Below are 19,428 nucleotides of genomic sequence, written 5' to 3' on the forward strand. Positions count from 1 at the left end.
CTCCCCCCTCATCCCACGATGAAGCAGATAGAAATCAATCAGTAAACCCCAGTTCAGAAGAAATTACGGAAAGGAAACAGTAGAATTTTGCTTAGATATAGAAGCAAAATATGATCAGATACCGGTAAGAGAAAGTAGCCAACAACCTAATGCCGTTGAATGTCAAATGTATGTGATGAGTCAGTTATATTGGTAAAAAGTGAGAACTGAGAAGGAAAGTCATCAAACTTATATGGAAAGCAGATGTGTTTCGGGCTGGTGCATCTATCTGCGCGTATCTGAAGAGCAAAGATAGAAACGAAGGAGATCAAAGTTGCGTAAAAATTCATTAAGTTAGGAAAAGCGAATGGAATGAAAATAGTGAACAAACCGTTTCGTATTCAATATCAGCTCGAGAAGAGAAAAACACCAGGTCCAAGTTAAAAAGCAACGGAAGCATCACAAATAAAGCGGTTGGAGAGAGTACACACAACTGGCCACCATAAAACATCAAGTAAGACATTGAGAAGCCACAAAGTAATGAGATAAAAGGCCACGGGCAAGTTCAATCATACGTAGATAACAAGGCTGTAAGCAGTTTGTGGGGGTGAATAAAGGCGGGAATAAAATGACAATGCATAGGATTTACAGCGGGGTTGACAGGTTCAGGGGTGACTGAGATAACAATGTAGTACATAACTCTGGTTCTGAGAAAAAGCGATAGCAAGCTTATGGCTTTAACCAAACAAAAATAGATGAACACTACAAAGGAGGCTGACATCTTAACTCAGGTCCCTGGGTACCAAGAGGACATCCAAAGGAGCGTTGCCATCGGTACGATTGTGTGAAGAAACAAAAGTGGGCGAATCTATGACATCCGTGAACCGCGATAGCACGATACACAGCTACTACCGCCATGTGAAGCCTCTGGTTCCCATCCGCTTGGTAACTGTGATGTAACGAAAACATTGGCAATAAAGTAGAAGGGGTAGTAAACTCTATAGTCAGATAATGTCGAAATCAGTGAGGGGGTGGGTGATGTTAAACTTCGGTAGATGGGTTTTGTAAAATTACGGAAGTCCCATCGGCTAAAATATCAACGGATTCATCGATTCGCATCAACTTGGGCAGAGTACACTTGGACTATAAGTGACTTACGTAACTCTAAGCCTGCCTCTGAATTGTACTTCACTTGTGTATAAAGTACCAGGACAATGTTAATTTTCTGCAGTCCATGAGAGTCGAAAACAGCAACGGTAACTATGGAGTGAGTTATGACCAGAGCCTACCAACTACGATGAATTTAATGCGAAAATTAAATGAAACCCTCGTCTTGAGTCTTTCACCCATATATACAGTGCAAAAATGACCCATAGTTAAGTTAGATCATTATTCAAGGGAATGGAGTATGCCTTTACGATGCGATACTCAGTTCGTATAGTGAAAAAGCACCGACAGTCTGCAGTGTTGTCCGATTTGAGCTCGTTATGCGAGCGCAGTTTCCAGATTTCCACTGGTATTAATTCGCACGTGAATAAAAAAATGGGAAATAGGTGAATTTCAGCACACACTCGGTGGTTAGCTTGGGGTCAGGATGCAGGAAACACAGGAAGAAGCCAAAACAAGCGAGGCGAAGATATGAAGCTTTATGGGGAGAATTTAGCAGGGCGAAGTAAAACAAGGTAACTCGCGTACTTGATTATTACGGCTTGTTGTATCAGACAACCGAATAGCCTAGTTTTGGCAACCATAAGCCAGTGTTTACCACGCTGACTGTGAACAAACTGTTCAACACGCTTCACATTTGTTTCAATCAGAATTCCTGTACCACCGCATTTGGATAAGCAGAAGCTATCAAAACTCTATTAAGGAGCTGATATCAGCGCGCGTGGTGCCTGGATAGGGTCGGCTCTAGGTGTGACTCAACAGCGATGCCATCCTACAGTATGTGTTACTGACCTGGCCAAGGCAGGCAGCGCGGGCCTGCGATTCCTGGTATAATGGACTTCCAGTGGACAGCAGACAGTAATTTTGAAAATGCCCCTCGTGGTCATCCACGTTGCCAATTGACTGACGTATTCCGGATAGTAAGCGCGGTACTGTTGTGTTGCGGAGTTTGGAAACATATGTCGGGTAACAGGTTGGAACTGAGGCCAACGTCGACAGTTGCGTAACATTTTGCCAGGGAATATCGGACTTGTGAACATAAGGAGATGTGTGCAACCTGTATTTGAGTTGAGAACCCTACAGTCGTCAGTTGTAGTTGTCAGTGCGCTCTCGAATGACATGCTACTAAATTCTCGTTTCCCTGTGTCCCTCATATAGACTCGCTGGCCAAAATAATTGCCTTGGCTATATAGGCCCGTTTTACCGCTTTCATCATCGGACAGCGTATCCACCCTGTGCTTTTTGGCGCTACGTATTTTCGTATTCCCGCCCGCTTGCTAGTCAATTCACATTCAAAGTTTGTCCTCATTTTTGTTCGTTTTGCTATCCTTGGTACCAACTGTCTTCTGACACTGATATCGACTTGGTGATCATAATCACTGTAGCTGCACGTCAACTAGAGGCTTGTTCCACGGGTACAATTTATAATGAGGAGGAAAATAGACCTCTGAGAGCTTGAGCAAACATGTGCTGGTTAATAGAAAGCATAAATCGAATAAAAATAAGCAACGACAGCCCCGTGAGCCCCCGTACATACCACGTATCGACAATCTGAATAAGTCGTGAGTGGTCGCGTAATCACATGATCAAAACCGTCTTTAAAGTGTCCTGCTCATCCTCTTCGTCTTCATCATCTTCCTCCTCTCTCGCCAGTCTCGCAACCTGGTAACCGGAAGAATTTTGGGTGGACAATTCACCGTTCATTTCGTTCAACCGTATTTGCTTAGGGTTGCTCTGCTTCTCTTCGGCTGTAGATGGCGGGCTTTGTGAATATTTCGACTCGGGAAATCCGACAGTACTAGTCAATAGGTCTGGATGACTGCAGATTCGCTCGGATTGTGAGTGGTCAGTGGGTGAACTGGCAATCGTTTCCGGGGAGAGTTGTATCCGGTCACACGAGCCTGGGTTGATGACTGTCGAGCAGTTCTCGGAACTCTGCCCAGAATGTAAATGCAATGAAGCCGTAGTTCCAAGCAGACTTGACCGTTTTTCGTTGACATCAGCTCTGTGGTCCGACTAGAAGTTAGATATAAGCGTAGAGATAATGCACCAGGTTACTGAAGGACAATCGCCTAGTGGAGTGTTATCATGCGAAACAACCACCGTTAACTGCATGCCGCTGTTACATGTTGGTGATAAGCGATGAAGCATATTAAGTAGTGGACACTCGGGTGAAATATGTGTGTAATTACTCCGGGGAATCCCCTGTTGAGGCGCTGATGTAATCTAACTACCAGATCTCTCACACAACCACAGTGCTTACCTCGATTTCGGCACTTCCAGCTGTTGTGGCTGAAGTAGTCAACAGATTCGGAACAATCAGCGGGTCAGTGGGTCCAAACAAGGAGACCTGATTACACCCAGGTGCAGAGAACACATTCTCTACAATATCGCCTTGGTTCAGACTGGACAATGATAAGGCATCTTCAGTTTCGTCCAAGTCATCAGTGGTAGCTGCATCTTCCGTGCCATAAAGACTACCCGTAGGTGTTCCTGTTGAATTGCATAAGTCATTCACCTCATTCCCGGGTGTGTCCATCCCAGACCAATAGCCAGCAACCACCGCACTGGGATCGTCCCAACCGAACAACACGAGCGGAGCGCCGTTGATATGCCGGGGATTTGGTCGTGGGTCTACGCGGGATGTGGCGAGCTGATACGACTGGTCAGTATTCATTGGAAAACGCCGAACCGTGATGTCGGTTGGAGTCGCTTTGGTATCCTGTGATTTTGTATCCAGACTTCCTGAGTGACCTGGTCGGAAATCCTTGCTAGATCCAAGCAAAAGCGAACGCGAAGCCCCACGTTCTAAAATCACCGAGCTTCGACTAACCGCCACAACCGCAGAATAGGCACGCATCTTTGGAGAACCCACTTCACCAGCGGCTTTGAGACTGGAATACTTGGTTGTGTGAATCTCGCGCGCTAACTCAGAACCAACACTTAGGACTGGATAGAGCGGTGGAACCGAATCAGCAACAGCAATCCGCGTATCGGAGCTACGCAATTGAAGTCGGTGGATAAGATTAAAAGCTCTTTGAGGGGTCGTAACCTGGTTGATTGCAGTTTGAACAGCCGGGTGACTGAGGTCCAGTGGATTCTGTTCCCTGTCACTATCCAGAAAGCATAGAGTGATGGTAATTATGTTAGCCAAAATCAGGGGAATCTACTGCAACACACAAGGGATGACATAAAATAAATACTGTTAAATCGACGCCTCAGTGAATGGTGGATGAACGATGGAACATGTGGTTTATTTTAAGAGTGTATGTCGTGATTAGAGTGGGAAAACTTCTGAACTAGATATTGAGTTTCAAGCTACAACTCCGACGGAGAAAACCTACAGATGTCTATATGGTTTCCCATAAATGCGTAGGGATAAATTGCAAAAATATTACGGTGCGGTACCTGAACGCATATACTGCGTTCGGATGAGCACACAGCTTACAAGAATACCAACCCGAATCATCCGGATCATTTCATGTCTTTCACACTGAGAGACACAAATAGTCAGACCTGAGAGTATACCTACCGAGCATGCATTAAAAGCGTAATTATAGCTGGGTGATAAACTCGACCGAGATGTTCGACGGCTCCGACGACGGGCGAGGGTTTCTTTGCTCGAATACCAGGACGAGAAAATACGTGTTTCCACAAGGACCGCTGCGGTTCGGGAACCATCGTGAGTGTCCCATGCACTGGGCAGCGTGACAGCAAGTGAGTTGACTCCGGTTGAACAGTAACCAGAGATGGGCATAGAGAACTCTTGATATCCGCATCACGAGCCGACCAGCCGCTCACCCGGAGCCCTAGGTTACGTTCTTCCTCCGTCAAACCAGAATGCGCCCGATAGGAGGTAGGCACATCGACTCGGTTTGTGCATGTACACAAACCCTCTTGATGGCCAAGGCTACCGCAGCGTTCCGCCAATTTATGCCGGTGGGCACGATCTATGTCTGCTTTGGTTGTACATATACAACATTTACAAGCGTCCTCCAGACGGGCCGAAATGAAACACGGTAGTGGGTTTATGGTAGACACTTTTGGGGAAGATCTGAAGAAAAGAAATAGACAACATCATTCAAATGATGAGGAAAACTGCCCACGAAGTGGAACAAAGAGTCACAGTGACCATACACATGAGGTTAAGTCCGTTCGAGACTGAGTATATACATTCGCATAGGTAACGATACTTTATGAATAGAATCGTTTCGATGAACTACGTGTTTCACAAATAACTCCACAATAAAGCACTGGTCTTGGAAAAAAAATGGAAGTTCTGAAATGCATTGTTCTTAAGAGAGAGGACACTCTCAGGCCCGGCCGAAAGCACACATACCCCTAGTGCTACGGTTACAAACGTTCTCCGCAAAAGCTTTGATATGAATTGAAGATACAAACGGATTCAATCCCAATACTTCATTTGAAATAAAATAACATGGAGGAAAAAATTCGGCGTTTATGAAACAATGATTGAGCCAGCCAGAAATGTTTACCGTGAGTAATAGGAAGACTCATCAAACATAATTCAGTTGCATGGAATTCCGCTCATTTACTTCGTTTATTAGTTCCCATTGTTTTTCGCAACAATAGAGACGCCATAACCGCGTGTTTGTTCACCGTTTACGGAAACCATGCAGACGTTGAGCTCGCTGTCCTCTGATGAACTCCTTTGGGTGTTTAAATTCTTTCGGTGCTAAAAACTCCGGAGTTCACCGTTGGAATACCCACTATGTAGCTGGGGGTATCCAGCACCTGGAATAAACTTATATGAAAACCGTGAGATAAAGAGCTTATTTGTTCCATTGTCTTCTTTTCCTTTAAAAGATGAAAGCTCTTTGGGTTCAAAACCAACATCGAAAATGGTTTTTTTTTCCTATTCATGGAGAGAAAGACATCTGGTTCCATGCGCACAACTCGACCCGAAGAGCTAACATTTCAGAATAGTAGCAAAGGTCTCAAATCTCCCAAAGTGACCTAGTCAAGGAACAGTTTAGCCCCGGAACTCCGTCGTGAGAGAACTGAACCGGGAAGAAATATCAGGGAACAACTATGGAACATAAGCTTTTAGATGGAGAACAATGACCGACACGGCACGTACTGACCATTCGTACTGGCCATACTGACCGTCACGTGGTGTCATTAGCCGTCGCAGCACACAGCACGGCGGGTGAGCGAGAACAGGCCACTGCCAACGCCTTTGTTCTTTCTATTTTAGCACTATTGTTTCCGTTGTTTGCAGAAACCTGACTCCGAAGACCACTGGAGAGTACAACTATCAATGATCATGATGACGCGAGATGGGCCGAGAACTTTGAACAACCTTTTTTCTTAACCACCAACTGCCACCCAATTGGATCCTGGAATTTCAGTAGAACGATGGACAGTAAACCTGGAATCTCCTACGGCCTCGGAGGTTTATGATTGCATATGTCCTCTTAAGCGACAGTAAGCATCTGGTCCGGATGACTTCGAACCCACATTGTTTAAGCATTCTGTAAGCATCTTTCCTATTTTTGCCTGCCCCTTGGAAAAAGAGAATGTCCCAGATGACTGAGATGAAACAGGACAGTACCGGTTTCCAAAGATGGGTGTGGTAATCACACGGAGATCAGCGTGATCCCAGTCGTAATGGGACTCTTGGTGGTGCTTGTCCTTTATCGCCTATGGCTTGTGTAGCACTGGCTCGAGTGCCCGGCGGGTGGTACGTTGACCGAATCCTTACATTCAATTAGGTGATAGCACAATACTCAGCGTAATTGGACTCCCGAGGAGAAAGATGCAGGCATTTTGTGATGGACTGATCAAAGTCATCTTGTCTTTTGGCATGTGCTTTGCACCCACATAGTGCAAGGTCATGTTCCCAGACCGGGAGTCACTTAACACGCCACATACAGCCCAAGGAGAGGTACACAAATTCACGGAACGATTTACATATATTGGAAATTATAGTGTGACAGATGAAGCCAACGCAAGAATCCCTAAGGTCGGCGTTACGGTTGCTAATTTGAGACAACTGAGGCTGTAAAGAGAATATCACTGTATCTCAAAAGAAGTGAGTATCGGGCGATATTAAGGGCAGCTTTGTTGTGCGCCTGTGGTTTCTAAGAATAGCCGAATTGAGATATTTACTTCGATAACCGTTGTTCTAGAACCATAGCTCGCGTAGGCTGATACAGGGGGGTCCGCAACGAGGTTGTACGATTGTGCAACGGGGACTTCAACAGACGGTGTCGTATTGCAAAAAGTTGCGATACATCGGTTACGTATTACCGAATCATCGTTCACCGAAAAAAAGTGCGGTGTTGCGTGTCCAATTGAGAGTGGGAGAAGCAGGACAGTAACCAAGTTTTAACTTGGCAGAGGGTTGTGAAAGAGATTAGGAAATGTTTTGATACTGCCGGTGCGGCCTACCTCCTAGGATGGGGTGTGCTTGATCCTTCGTGTGCATGTCCAGAAACGCCACAAATTATGGCCACTAAGCGGCGTCAATGACGTTAGTGCTGTCAGTTCCTATCCAGATTTTCTAAATGAGTGTCCGGAAGTATGGCAACCTCGGAATGATTGAAACAGCTATGCACTAACTCCCATCCTTATTCTTTCCTTCGCAATAAGGCTTTCAAATAAATTATATTTGTACGCCAGCGGAGCATCACTGTTGAACACTGATGCTGTGCTGCTGATAATGATGTCATATTTCTAATGTCGGATGTTTCGTTTCAGACGTGAAAATTTGGCTAACACTTTTGCTCACAAATAACTCGTATAAAGAAGTAATGTGGACGCGGAATAAAATAGTGTATCAAATAAACCTTTCGTTTACGACATTCTACAAATGAATTGGCAGAAAATATGCATGGGACAATACTTAAGACATCAAAGGAATCTGCTCTGAAAGTAGTACTGCTATTGCGTCTGTTTCGCTTAGGTGCATAGTGTTCATCCAACTTGAAGGGATCATTAGTGCTGAACTACGTCTCAGCTTCCAAACTAAAGTAGTTGAGTAGAGCTAAGTAGTAAGATTTACTGAGATTGCGAATAACCCTATAGACGATTACAAGCTGAGACACAACTCCCCAAACTTAATGGAAAATTACGTTTCCAGTGAACAACATGTCCGAAAACGAAGGTAGAGGAGCAGGGTGGGCTGGTTCAAACAGTCCTGATAAATTATGCAAATAAGGATATCAGTTCGCGGCAATCATTATCAGCCTCGAGGAAGTCGGTCGGGGAAAATCGATTACCAGCGCATAAAATCAACATAAATATGAAAGAAGAAAAAAGAGTTCGCCCACTGGTAACAACCAAGGCCAACTGTGAGTAATTAAACTCCAGCAGTTAGTATCGCGTTGCTATTGAGCACGGACAAGTAGAGATAAGATTAACAGCAGAACAATGTTGAAGTGACTGTCTGCACAAGATAAAATATCCGTGGCTTGAAATAGTTGTCTGATATCCCTGAGACGGAATAAACAACGCAGGCATGGTTGGCAGGACAAACGTCAGGCTTTGCGACCACTAAGAAGATGGGCGTAATAAGTGTCGCTATTATGAATGAGGCTTCATAGAACTTGGCAAACTACCATAATATGGATTTTGGACAGGCGGGAAACGTTGGCTGCGTGCGCATGTAAGAAAAGACCGCTGGTGGGGCACAAAGCTGCAGCGAAAACCGGTGTTTCATAGGGAGCCCCTTAAAGTAGTTTACACTAGAAGTTTCTGAGACCAAACTAGTCGACTTATTTTTACTTGGTGAGTAAAACTTACAAGACAGAAGAGAACAGCGAACAGGTGTTATCTGAAGGGAACTACTCACAAGGTTGCTGAAAACTCTTCTGATATCCCTATTGTAGAGGATGAACAAAAGGAATACTTGAACCGTCTACCGGAAGTCCGTTCTTCCACATGTAAGTTGAGGTACCAACCGTGTTCGCATTCGTGGGCGATGGAACACGAATGAGAGAGGTTTCTCACAAGAGCATCTATAGACCAGTGCTTGTCATTTTAGTAAGGACATAGCAAACGATAGGGTGGTTTTTTTCGTAATGAACGAGAGGGTTGATAATTGTAATGCGATTTTGGGCCACAAATTAAAGTGAAGTGAAGCAAAAGGTGGAAAATCACATCAAAACCATGCAAGAAATTTACCTGAAAATTTTGCGACGCACAAAAGATGACGTTGAACGATAGCGTAAGCTAGTAAAGGCGGAGACAGGCGCCACTCAAAATTAGCTGTCAACAAGAGTACGGTTAATGACTCAGCAGCGTTGCTCTCGCCCTGGTGATTCATCAATGAGGGTAAGCTAAGCGCTGCTGACCCTTATATGGATGATCAGTCCAATTACTTATGTAACCAACACCTGTTCTGAAAGTTTTTTTTAAAAACCTTCAGTTCAATACTGAGGAAAATTTTGGTTTATCGATGTTCACAGACCAACACACCGCCACACTCCTATGCAACGATGACGACATCCCGGTGAATTGCAACACGCTTACATCGAAACAATCAGGCGCAAAAAAAAAACAATTCAACTATCAGTCACCTTCGGCGTAACACCGAGATACTTTAAAAACGAGCCAGTGGTTGGAGCTACCAGATTAGCTAGAATAAACAAAAAAGCTATCACGTTCATTCGAAAAAAACGAAGGTGCTACTAGCCCGCATTAAGCATGTGCACAGGAATCTTGAACACCAGATGCTATTTTTTGCACATCAAAACATCCTAACATTTTTCACTACGTTTCGAGAAAATTCTTGGAAACCCCAAGGTTTCGACAGAATTTTAAAAGGAATCTACGTAAAGTTAAGGAATAGCAGGAGGTAGTTTGAGATCTGACATGAAATCGAAGGAATTCCACAACTATCGGAGCGTCTTAAACTGATGCCGGATTTCCACAGATTCCTCGTGATACACTTCAAAATTCTGACCACGCTGTCAAAATAATGCCACCACAACGCCGGTACGTCGTAATGCGAAAAAAATACAGAGTCACATATGAGAATGATTGGGAACATATATCACCAGTAAACTTCAACAGGAACTGTGCATGAGTTTACTGCTTCTTGCTTGTTCGGGCGGCGACATGAGGTTACATGAGGGCAATCTAACCTGGTATCCAAAGTTATACGGCCGTGTCCTGCCATCATCCAACTAAAAAAGTGGTTTTCGAGCAGCGACGGGAATTCCCGGATTTTATTCAGAGAGTAGTCCGTAGGTTCAGCGTTCAAGCTTCTGCTTGAATCATTTTTATGTAGTAACTGATGCAGGTGGCATCCTTGCGAGAAAACTCTTATTGTCTCCACTGGAGTCACCGGATGGGCAATATCGCACGCCACCATCCAGCGATAGGAGTTCCATTTGCCATGGGCGCCTTCAAATTAGCGGTTAAGCCCCAGACTTTAAAACCTGTAAACATGTTTCGTAAATTAAGATGTGAAAAAGGGCCGTTTTACTTCTGTATTCTAGTAACACTAACGTCCCGCTGGTTAAAACTAATAAAACCCTAAGGAAAAGTTTTTGGATGACAAACACTACAAGTTCATTAAAGCCTCGAACCCAAACGTTCTGGGTGCACTAAGAAACTTCAACTACAGCAGAGAAAAACGTCAGCGGTACATTCCTTTCAAAACGGACATTTTGGTTCACAAAATGAAAACGGGGAGAACAGTCTTGTGTCATTCTGGAAAACTCCAGAGACTATTCACCAAATAAAGCCCATCAGCGTAGGAGTATTCCAGATTTGCCGGAAAATGAGATCGATTTCACGGCCTTCCTCTTCATGAGCTCCTCTCTACTGTTAAGGATCAAAACAACAGGAATAGTGCAAATCCAATGCTACCGTGAAGTAACCTCATGAGGTTTCCGAAATGAACTAGCGACGAAACCCAGGATAATGGGTCCATTGAGGTAAAAGTTGACGGAGTTATACCAGAACCTACGGTAATGTTTGTGCAGGAACGCAAACTGCAGTAGTGGATGACACTGCACTCAACACAAAAACGGTAGGCTACTCACCTCAAAGGCAACGGCAAATGACGGCAAGAAAGTGGAGCGAAGGCCGACAGAGGGAAAAGCGGAAGATCGATATGAATGAATGCAATTGGGTCGGGTACAGCACGACGTTGAGATGTTCTCAGCGTGTCTGGGAAGGCGAAAGATACCGCAAGACCTTTATCGGAACTGCTTATCAAAGCTGAACCTATCTCACTCTCCTGTTGAGGTTTCTCAGATTCCAGTAAATTTGCATTCATTTCCCGTTTGGATGGAGAAGCGGGGATGACTGTGCATCGCTGTGACATAAGGTCACTTGTGGAAGCCACCGCATCGCTCGAAAGTGAAAGCACTTCTTCTTCTGGTGGAGCTGGAGAGGAACAAAGTGCTGCACCTCTGTGTTTGTCAATCGCAACTGCATCCAGAGACCGTAAACTTGTCTTTCGACTGACCATTCCTATCAAGAAATCTTGAAAATGTTGGATCAGAGACGGCTCGCGTACCTGAAGCGGGAACAATAGAATGGGGGAACTGAGTGGAAGTACAATAACCTAAAGTATTACAGCACCTCGTGAAATGGAAATGCCGAATCACTGTCCGAAGTTATGCTCCAGAACTACGGTGAGAAGTGCCCATAAACAATTTCACTTTATAGCAAACGGAAACTATTCCCAACCGAAACAAAGGAACGACCAGCCTCACACTAAAAACCGATTACAATGCTAGGGTGCCTCGTGCTCTGAAGTGTTCATACGAGTGGTTGAAATATAAAACTGACACGCCAGCGAATTTTTCCTTTCCAATAAAGTCCAAATCCTGTGCGGTAAACAGGAATGATTTTAAGATAAACAACCCCGAATAAAAACCGCTCATGTTAAGTTGTACACAGTCATTTATCTTCACACGGTGTGCCACACCTGTGACAGGTCACACAAAGCCTGAATGAAGACAAACTGACAAAAGAAAAGATGATATATTGCAGTTATCGGCACGTACGACAAAAGGCCCTTTAAACATACAGCTAAAAGATCACCAAGTGCAATCAAGTGTCAACGCAAGCCGTGCGGCATGAGCCAAATTTTGGATGGTAACTCTTCGGCAAAAGTAAAGACCATCCGATTAGGGAGGAAATTGCCATTTACGCGCAAAGTTTAGGTCACGTCGTAATAAGCCAGAACTTGCCTGTCAAACTGAGGTACCCCACATCATATGAAGGGAGTAGGGTGGAATGAAAGGCCACGTGAAGAATGACCACAAAGTTAATAGCTGGAAAACAGCGACTTAATCGGTGTACATTTCATTGCTAAGAATGACAGGACAGGAAAACGACTCTAGTAAAGAAGGCTTAGGTTCAATGTGATGGTAGCAATATTGATATTACTAGTAAGTACACCACAAACGAGAGATTCAACCGCAGCCCAGTTGAGTCTCCCGTCAAATAGTCATTAATGTCATGAATTTCCAGCTCAACACCTAGCATATCTACTTAGACCAAAACACCAGAGGAACACTAAATCGTTCAGCTGTAATACCCTTTCGGTGCCTAGCTGCCATGCAACTCAAAGGAAGCACGAGAGCTGGGGTATTGCCCAAGCCTAGACAGGGGAAGACAGAAGGCAGAGGTCAGGTTCCAACACTAACCCGACTGAAAGTACAGGTGACACTGGAGGGACGCAAACATCAAGGACAACCACTTGAATGTGGCAGAAAAGATTAAGCGGACCAACAACATAGATGATGGACAACGGAAGCAACAGACCTCTCCAAACAAGCGACCTTTAAAACGAAACTTCAGTAAACCTTGGCCACGCTAAAACGTCGTGCCAGAAAATAATCACCCTGGAAACAGATGACCGTGTTTGCCCGTGGTTGAACGAAGCAGAAAACCAACAACCTTGTGATTACAGTGCTATGGATAAACAGTGGGTGAGAGTAGTATACATTGACAACACACCTTGATCAAGGTTGCTTATTGAAAATGCTACCTGATAACGAACTAGAACATGACATCAGAGGTTTACGGTATTTATTAACTCAGCGGACCCAATACAGCCTCAGGACGGACATAATTACTCATTGCCTCACAACAATCCCGGTTTTTTTTTTTTTCATGACATCAGAGGTTTACGGTATTTATTAACTCAGCGGACCCAATACAGCCTCAGGACGGACATAATTACTCATTGCCTCACAACAATCCCGGTTTTTTTTTCCTTGTTCTCCTTGCGCGCCGAACATCGTCCGTAGCCCCGTCCCTAATTTACCATGAATATGCTAGTGGCATCTTTGTTCGGTATCCATGCTGGTTCATCAAACCCCTATTGACGTTAAAACACGTTCCAGGTTTGGACCAACTTCGAGAATTTAGACGGCATCAAAGCTTGATCTGTTGTATACCCCTACCAACAGTCTCTAACCCTGGCACCTTCAATACACCACATGCCATATCTAAACATATTCACGTATATGTTATCGGGTCTCTCGTTCACCCTAATGACTTAATCTATAAACACGTTTGTGTAGACCCTTCCATTTGATGGCTTTAGGCAGTTCCTGTGAACGACAAACACGAGGTAGAAAATTTAGGAGTTAGCCCAGTGATCCTTCTTTTCGGTTGCATTGTAGGCATTTGATTCCTGTTCATAACTTGAGAGATTCAAACTACTGACTAATCCCACTAAATGGATGAAACCGATGCACGCTGCTCTGGGATAAAATCCATGATGGGAAAAGCCCCTAGCATGGGGTTTCCAAATTGAACAGACATGCAGTTGGTAAAACGAACCGACTACATCATCTGTAGTATATTTTTGTTTGGGTTCAAAAGTATTTTTTTCATAACGCCCCATCCTGATAGTTTCCAAAAACATCCGGCACCAGGGATCTAATTCAAAGGAAATGAACTAAGGGGATATGTTACCTAAATGAACGTAAATAGCTCTTTTGTCTCTTATTGTTTTATCGTGAGCAGTAGCGCCTAGAATGATCTCGGAGGTCTTCATGGATTATATGAAACACCTGTATTGAAGAAAGCCTGAAAGGTTGGAGTCGATGCTTACAAGCAGAAGAGATTACGTAATGCCCTGCCCTTTCAGCCAAAGTAACAAAGACTCACTCATCATCATCATCATCAGTAACATCAAAGACAACAATGACAGTAACGCATGATCTTGCTTAGTTTCCATATATGGACTCACTAGGGTTTTTAGACTGAATACAGGAACCCGAAAGATTCGAAGATTTGGACTACTTTTGGAAAACGCACCCACAAAAATGTTCCAACTATGCAGAGTGTAAAGCGGTACACACCAACTGAAACAAACGCCTGTGAGCCGAAAATTGTACCAATTGAACGCATGACACACACAAAAAATGGAATAACTTACCTGGAGTGGAAAAACAGTATCATTTTCAGTGATGCAGGTGAAAATCTGCTCACCAAAAGTTCGACCCAAAAGACTCGTGCACAAACCTTCAATGGGGAAGAGAAAAAATTGCCTAAGAGGAACTGTTTTGCAACTCTTCAAAACATCATAAACGAGAGATTCAGCTGGGTTCCAGGTGAGCCTCCAGCAAAACCAAATTTGTTTGCAAATGAGTGTATTTTGATAACTGCGACTCTGTTTGAAATGTCATGTGAACGATTAAATCATTTTTTTTAAAAACAAATATTACGATAAACATTTCCCCGCAAAGTTTGATCCGAAGGCGGTAGCGATGACCAACGACGATTGAGAGGCAATTAAAACGAATCAACGGGGTGGTTGGGTGAATATCACACGCCTCAGACGAGCAGGAACGCAGTGAGAATTACGGAACCGCGCCAAAAACAACTATTCCGTTCTACGTTATTTGGAAAGACTTAGATCGACGACTAATTACTCGACTGCCATTCGCCGAGTAGATGGACACTTCATACCAACCATCACACAGCCACACACTGAGAGAGAGGACCAAGAAGGAATGAGATGCAAGCCTGAGAAGAAAAACAATGACCACGATAGGAACACTTGGGATCATTTTTTCCTCTTGTGGTTTTATTTTAATCCACGAATAAATTGTTTATTCCCGACTACAATGATCGAGAGCAGTTTCACCTGAGTTACTTTGACCCGCGGTGACTTGGCAAATATTTACGTGAGTCAAACAGGAAGTGGAGAAAACACGAAAGTCAAATAGCTCCCCCAAGGTCAGTGGCAGCATCAAGGAGAAAAAGCAATCCTGTTTCAGGGTTTGCATAAGAGTATCAGGTTGCAATTTGCCGATACAATCAGTTAAAATGGACTTAGTAGGCTGTAGCCTAACGCGACGAATTATGGCAGCGTGGGACAGGACTTAGACCTTTGTGCATCACAAGTAATTCCGATCTGTTTGTAATCCGGGAGTGCGGGGTAATAGAAACACCTCAATCAAATGGTCAGGGGATAGGTTCATACGCAGCATAAGAATACCATTGAATAATAAACCTGGCTAGGGTCCCGGAACCCTTGAAACAAGCCAGCTGGTGGTCTTCAAAGACAAATTTGCCCGGGACGCGCTTTCTTGTTATCCGGTGCACCGTCTGAATTTTTGTCTGTGGGAAGGGCCAAGTGAACTCGGACTGTTTCATCCCGGCCTCATTTAAGACTGAGGCGACGCGACGACAAAGTTCATAGAGCCGAGAAGGGACCATTAGCGAGGTACTTTTATTCCCTCTTACTTTTCGTTTTCTGGTGAAATCATAGAAAGCGATGAAGTGTCTTCGGGCCAAAACGAGAGGCCGTGATTGCCAAAGATCTCAACGGACTCAATAATACTATCGCCACAAAATACTTGGCCACCCGTTCGATGCGCCACCAGGAAGCTCAAATGATCAACCAACGACGCTAACTACAAAAGAAGGTTCTCTTGAACTGACGAAAATCCGGATAAACTACTGCTGTTGCTGTTGAAATGTAGTGCTTCGGAAATATGTGCTCATCAGTCCAGTTTTAGAAGGCAAACCGCAAGGATAACCACGACACTGAAAGTATGTGAAGCTGGCAGTTTCATGCACCGATATTGTGTTGAAAGTGTCCCAAGCGTTCCGCCTTGGCATTAGAAGGACTGCTCTCAGTTTACGTGAGTCTGAGAAAAAGTTGTATACATCTACCGCGGATGTAGTAGTCCCGAAAGTGTGTTGTATGCACTTTAGCAACCCTGTGCAAGGGAGCACATCAGCCGTATTCTGGAAGGTAAGTCGCACGACAAGACCCTCGAAATTTATTTGATCCCCTCCGCTAGGCCAAAGGTTGGACACGTTTCTGCTTGTGCTGTTCTGAATTGCGCATGGCTAACAGCATTCCTGCTCGCGAACGATGGTTCCTTGATGTACACACTGAAAGTGAAGTCAAATCTACTCAAACTAATTGAAACTTACAGACTGAATTTCCACATCGACAGCCGACTGCTATTCGGGTAAACCGTGTCAGACAGACTGATTGTGATTTGACAAAAACTACTTCTACTGATTTTAATTCTATACAATCCGACTAGAAACCGAGAATCGTAATAACTGCTACCAGCTGTACACCCGAGTAGTTTCGAATTCCTCTACAGAAGTTACTCCCAAAAATCATTCCATCGACCAATTCAGTTTTAGTGATAGGATAATACAAGTTAACTTTTTTCCGGCAGGGACACAACAACGCTCAGATGTACCTGGGCCGGTCCGCCACTTGTTCATACCAAACATTTAGTCAATTTATCAGAAGGTTCCGTGACTCACCTAGATAGTCATCCGTGTTCAAAGAAAAAGCGGACCACCATGAGACCAGGTCCTGTTGCAGCAGATCCAATCTAGCCGCTATTCGGTTTTGAAAGAAACACTCAGTAAGCTCGGCACCCATGCGTAGAGTGTGCTGAATATATCGCGAAGGGAAAGTGGAAGAAAAGCACTGGAGAGTTAGGCTCAAAAAGCACACAGTGCGTTGTAATAAGTCCCATAGCAGCCAGGCATGTCGCAGAAAAAAATACGATTCAAACGCAGAGAGAAAGTTACATATGCAAGCGCGAAGCCTGTAGGGATCAGTTTCCTTGTCAGGCTCATGACATGCAAGACAGGGCAACAAATTGCAAACAAAAAAACAATGCGACTTTGAACAGAAGTTTTCGACAGCAACAGAGAACTTGGTGAAAGCTGAAATTAATCATCAGTTTATAATGGGCAGCTGAAATGGGTAATCAGTTCCTGATAATCCAAACCATCGTGGACACCGACGGAGAATTTCTGTCGCATTTTTAGTAAGAGGAATACATAAACGCAGAAGAAACGAGGCTTTATACCAGGTTCCCTGAGACATGTGCCTGCAAACGCGTAAAAGTAAGCTGAATATCTGCGTCAAGACGTTTGATGGATAGGTCGCGTGGCCGGTTAGGTATAGTTGATCAAGGCCGCACGGCATCCTTATTGCTATCCTGAGGACTACCATCCTAATGGATAGTAACAAACCAGTAGAGGATACCAGTGATTGACTTCCATACATCCATGAACAAGAAAGTCCAAAGTATACAGCACAAGACTACCGGGTGTTGACTTACTGAGAGAATGCTCATGAGGAAACAGTTCAGGAAGAAGTGAATTCACAGTCCAAAAACACCGAAATAAACACGCCTTAAACTAATAAATGAAGGCGTTCACTTAACCGCAGTTGCTCGCATCCACAGCGAACTTCAATTTAATAGGGGTTCGCTTCTCAAGTGGTTCCGGCTTGTCAAGTTCACGGAACAAATATATTGCAACTAAGTGACATGTGTTGCGACATGTATACACTCATGGCCAACTGCTTTAAGATTGTCCGAATTAGATCATTCATATCTCACCCACTTGAACTAAATCCACTCCGACAGCTGTCCCGGGAACTGACCATATAACTTCAGTGAAATTCGTTTCCGACACCGAAGAAGAATCTAACCCGTGCACCAAGATGCACTTTAACAACTCACGATAAAGTGCGCTTCAATTTCCCAGGATCAGATGACGACAGCGTGCGTGATATACGTTCCTCTCATATTCGATCATCCCATACAATAGCATCGCGAGGTCAAATACCTTTTGAGTATGTCGGAATACTCAATCCATTCAAGACTTTCTTCCGTAAGTATATAATCTTTTGGACCATACAACAAAGTTCGCTATAAGGGGCTCTATCACAAGCGTTAGGTACTTCCGGAAGCCGAGTGGAATAGAATTCACAATTCATTCCTCGTTTTCTGGTGATTAGCAGAAACCATGGAAAACTCACATCAAAATGCTGAGACATCATGGAAATGCGGTAAAACTATAGGCGCAGTGAATAGCACGTATACACAATTGATATCTCTTACTCCATAATTGGTATGTACATCGTATGCTTTCTAAAACGATTATGGATATGTGAACGAAGAGACAAGGCCCCGCCTTGTATCATCACTGTGCTGTTAGCAATATCGCATTTTTCATAATACGGACCTCACCAGACTTCCCAATGTGGAATACCACATGGATGGTCATTGTAACCTCTTCGGTCCAGTCTGATCACAAGGGCGAAGGAAAGAGGACATTAGGAATTTACAAGCTGCTGTACCTGCGGAACAGGTTACAATGTCTAATCAATTCGGACAAAGCGCGAGTATATGTGCTTTGGGCTCTCCATCGGTTACGCTTGGACGAACTATTCCACCGCAGATTCGGGCAGAATAGCAGTCCATCAGTTTAAGCTCAGTGTGGAAACCCTGTGGGCTGTTTTAACGCTGGTTGTGGTCAAAATATGGGTCATTTTGCCGAGATTCATCAGTTTTATTCCGATTATTATGAAACATTCAAAAATATCCCGATACATTCCATAGTGTCCGACATTTGAAGGTACCTTTTCAGTGCGAGACAAAAGAACAGGATCGGCACATTCAAAATCCGATACAGTGGACAAACTGCGACACTTTTGTTCAGTTAGGATGAACTGGGTAGGTCGTTCACTGCGAATTTCCCTAACGTCTCCAGCGGGAATTTAAATACGACAGAAAATGAGTAGAACCTACCAAACAGCCTAAAGTTCGTTTTCTCGCACAAATAAGTAGAAATTTTACAATGAACTACGACCGATCGGTGTATTTTGGAACAGAGATAAGGCTCAAAAACGGATGGAGTGCTAGGGCAAGATTGGGAAGTGCATAATTCGACCAGCGCATTTCATCATTACCCGAGGTTACACAGCTGATATCTTAATTTTTTTCAACTTGAAAGAACACGTTTGAGTACATCTTAGTGACTACCAGGATTGGGTTAACAAGACAA

At 44.0% G+C, this 19,428-nt stretch overlaps 1 protein-coding gene across 1 annotated transcript in view; it reads right to left on the bottom strand.

Annotated features, from left to right (window-relative positions):
* Positions 1-59: 59 nt before the first annotated feature.
* T265_01005 (hypothetical protein) overlaps positions 60-19,428 on the bottom strand; it is a gene marked incomplete at both ends in the record, with an annotated part of 81,123 nt that continues 61,754 nt past the window's right edge. Inside the window, 7 exons of the mRNA XM_009164920.1 lie at positions 60-928; positions 2,684-3,162; positions 3,410-4,259; positions 4,679-5,200; positions 11,163-11,641; positions 14,525-14,610; positions 16,885-17,017. Coding sequence (XP_009163184.1) covers positions 2,725-3,162; positions 3,410-4,259; positions 4,679-5,200; positions 11,163-11,641; positions 14,525-14,610; positions 16,885-17,017 — 2,508 coding nt within the window. The remainder of the gene's footprint in view (positions 929-2,683; positions 3,163-3,409; positions 4,260-4,678; positions 5,201-11,162; positions 11,642-14,524; positions 14,611-16,884; positions 17,018-19,428) is intronic.

Source organism: Opisthorchis viverrini (assembly GCF_000715545.1).
Source record: "Opisthorchis viverrini unplaced genomic scaffold opera_v5_10, whole genome shotgun sequence".
NCBI classification, from domain to species: domain Eukaryota; kingdom Metazoa; phylum Platyhelminthes; class Trematoda; order Opisthorchiida; family Opisthorchiidae; genus Opisthorchis; species Opisthorchis viverrini.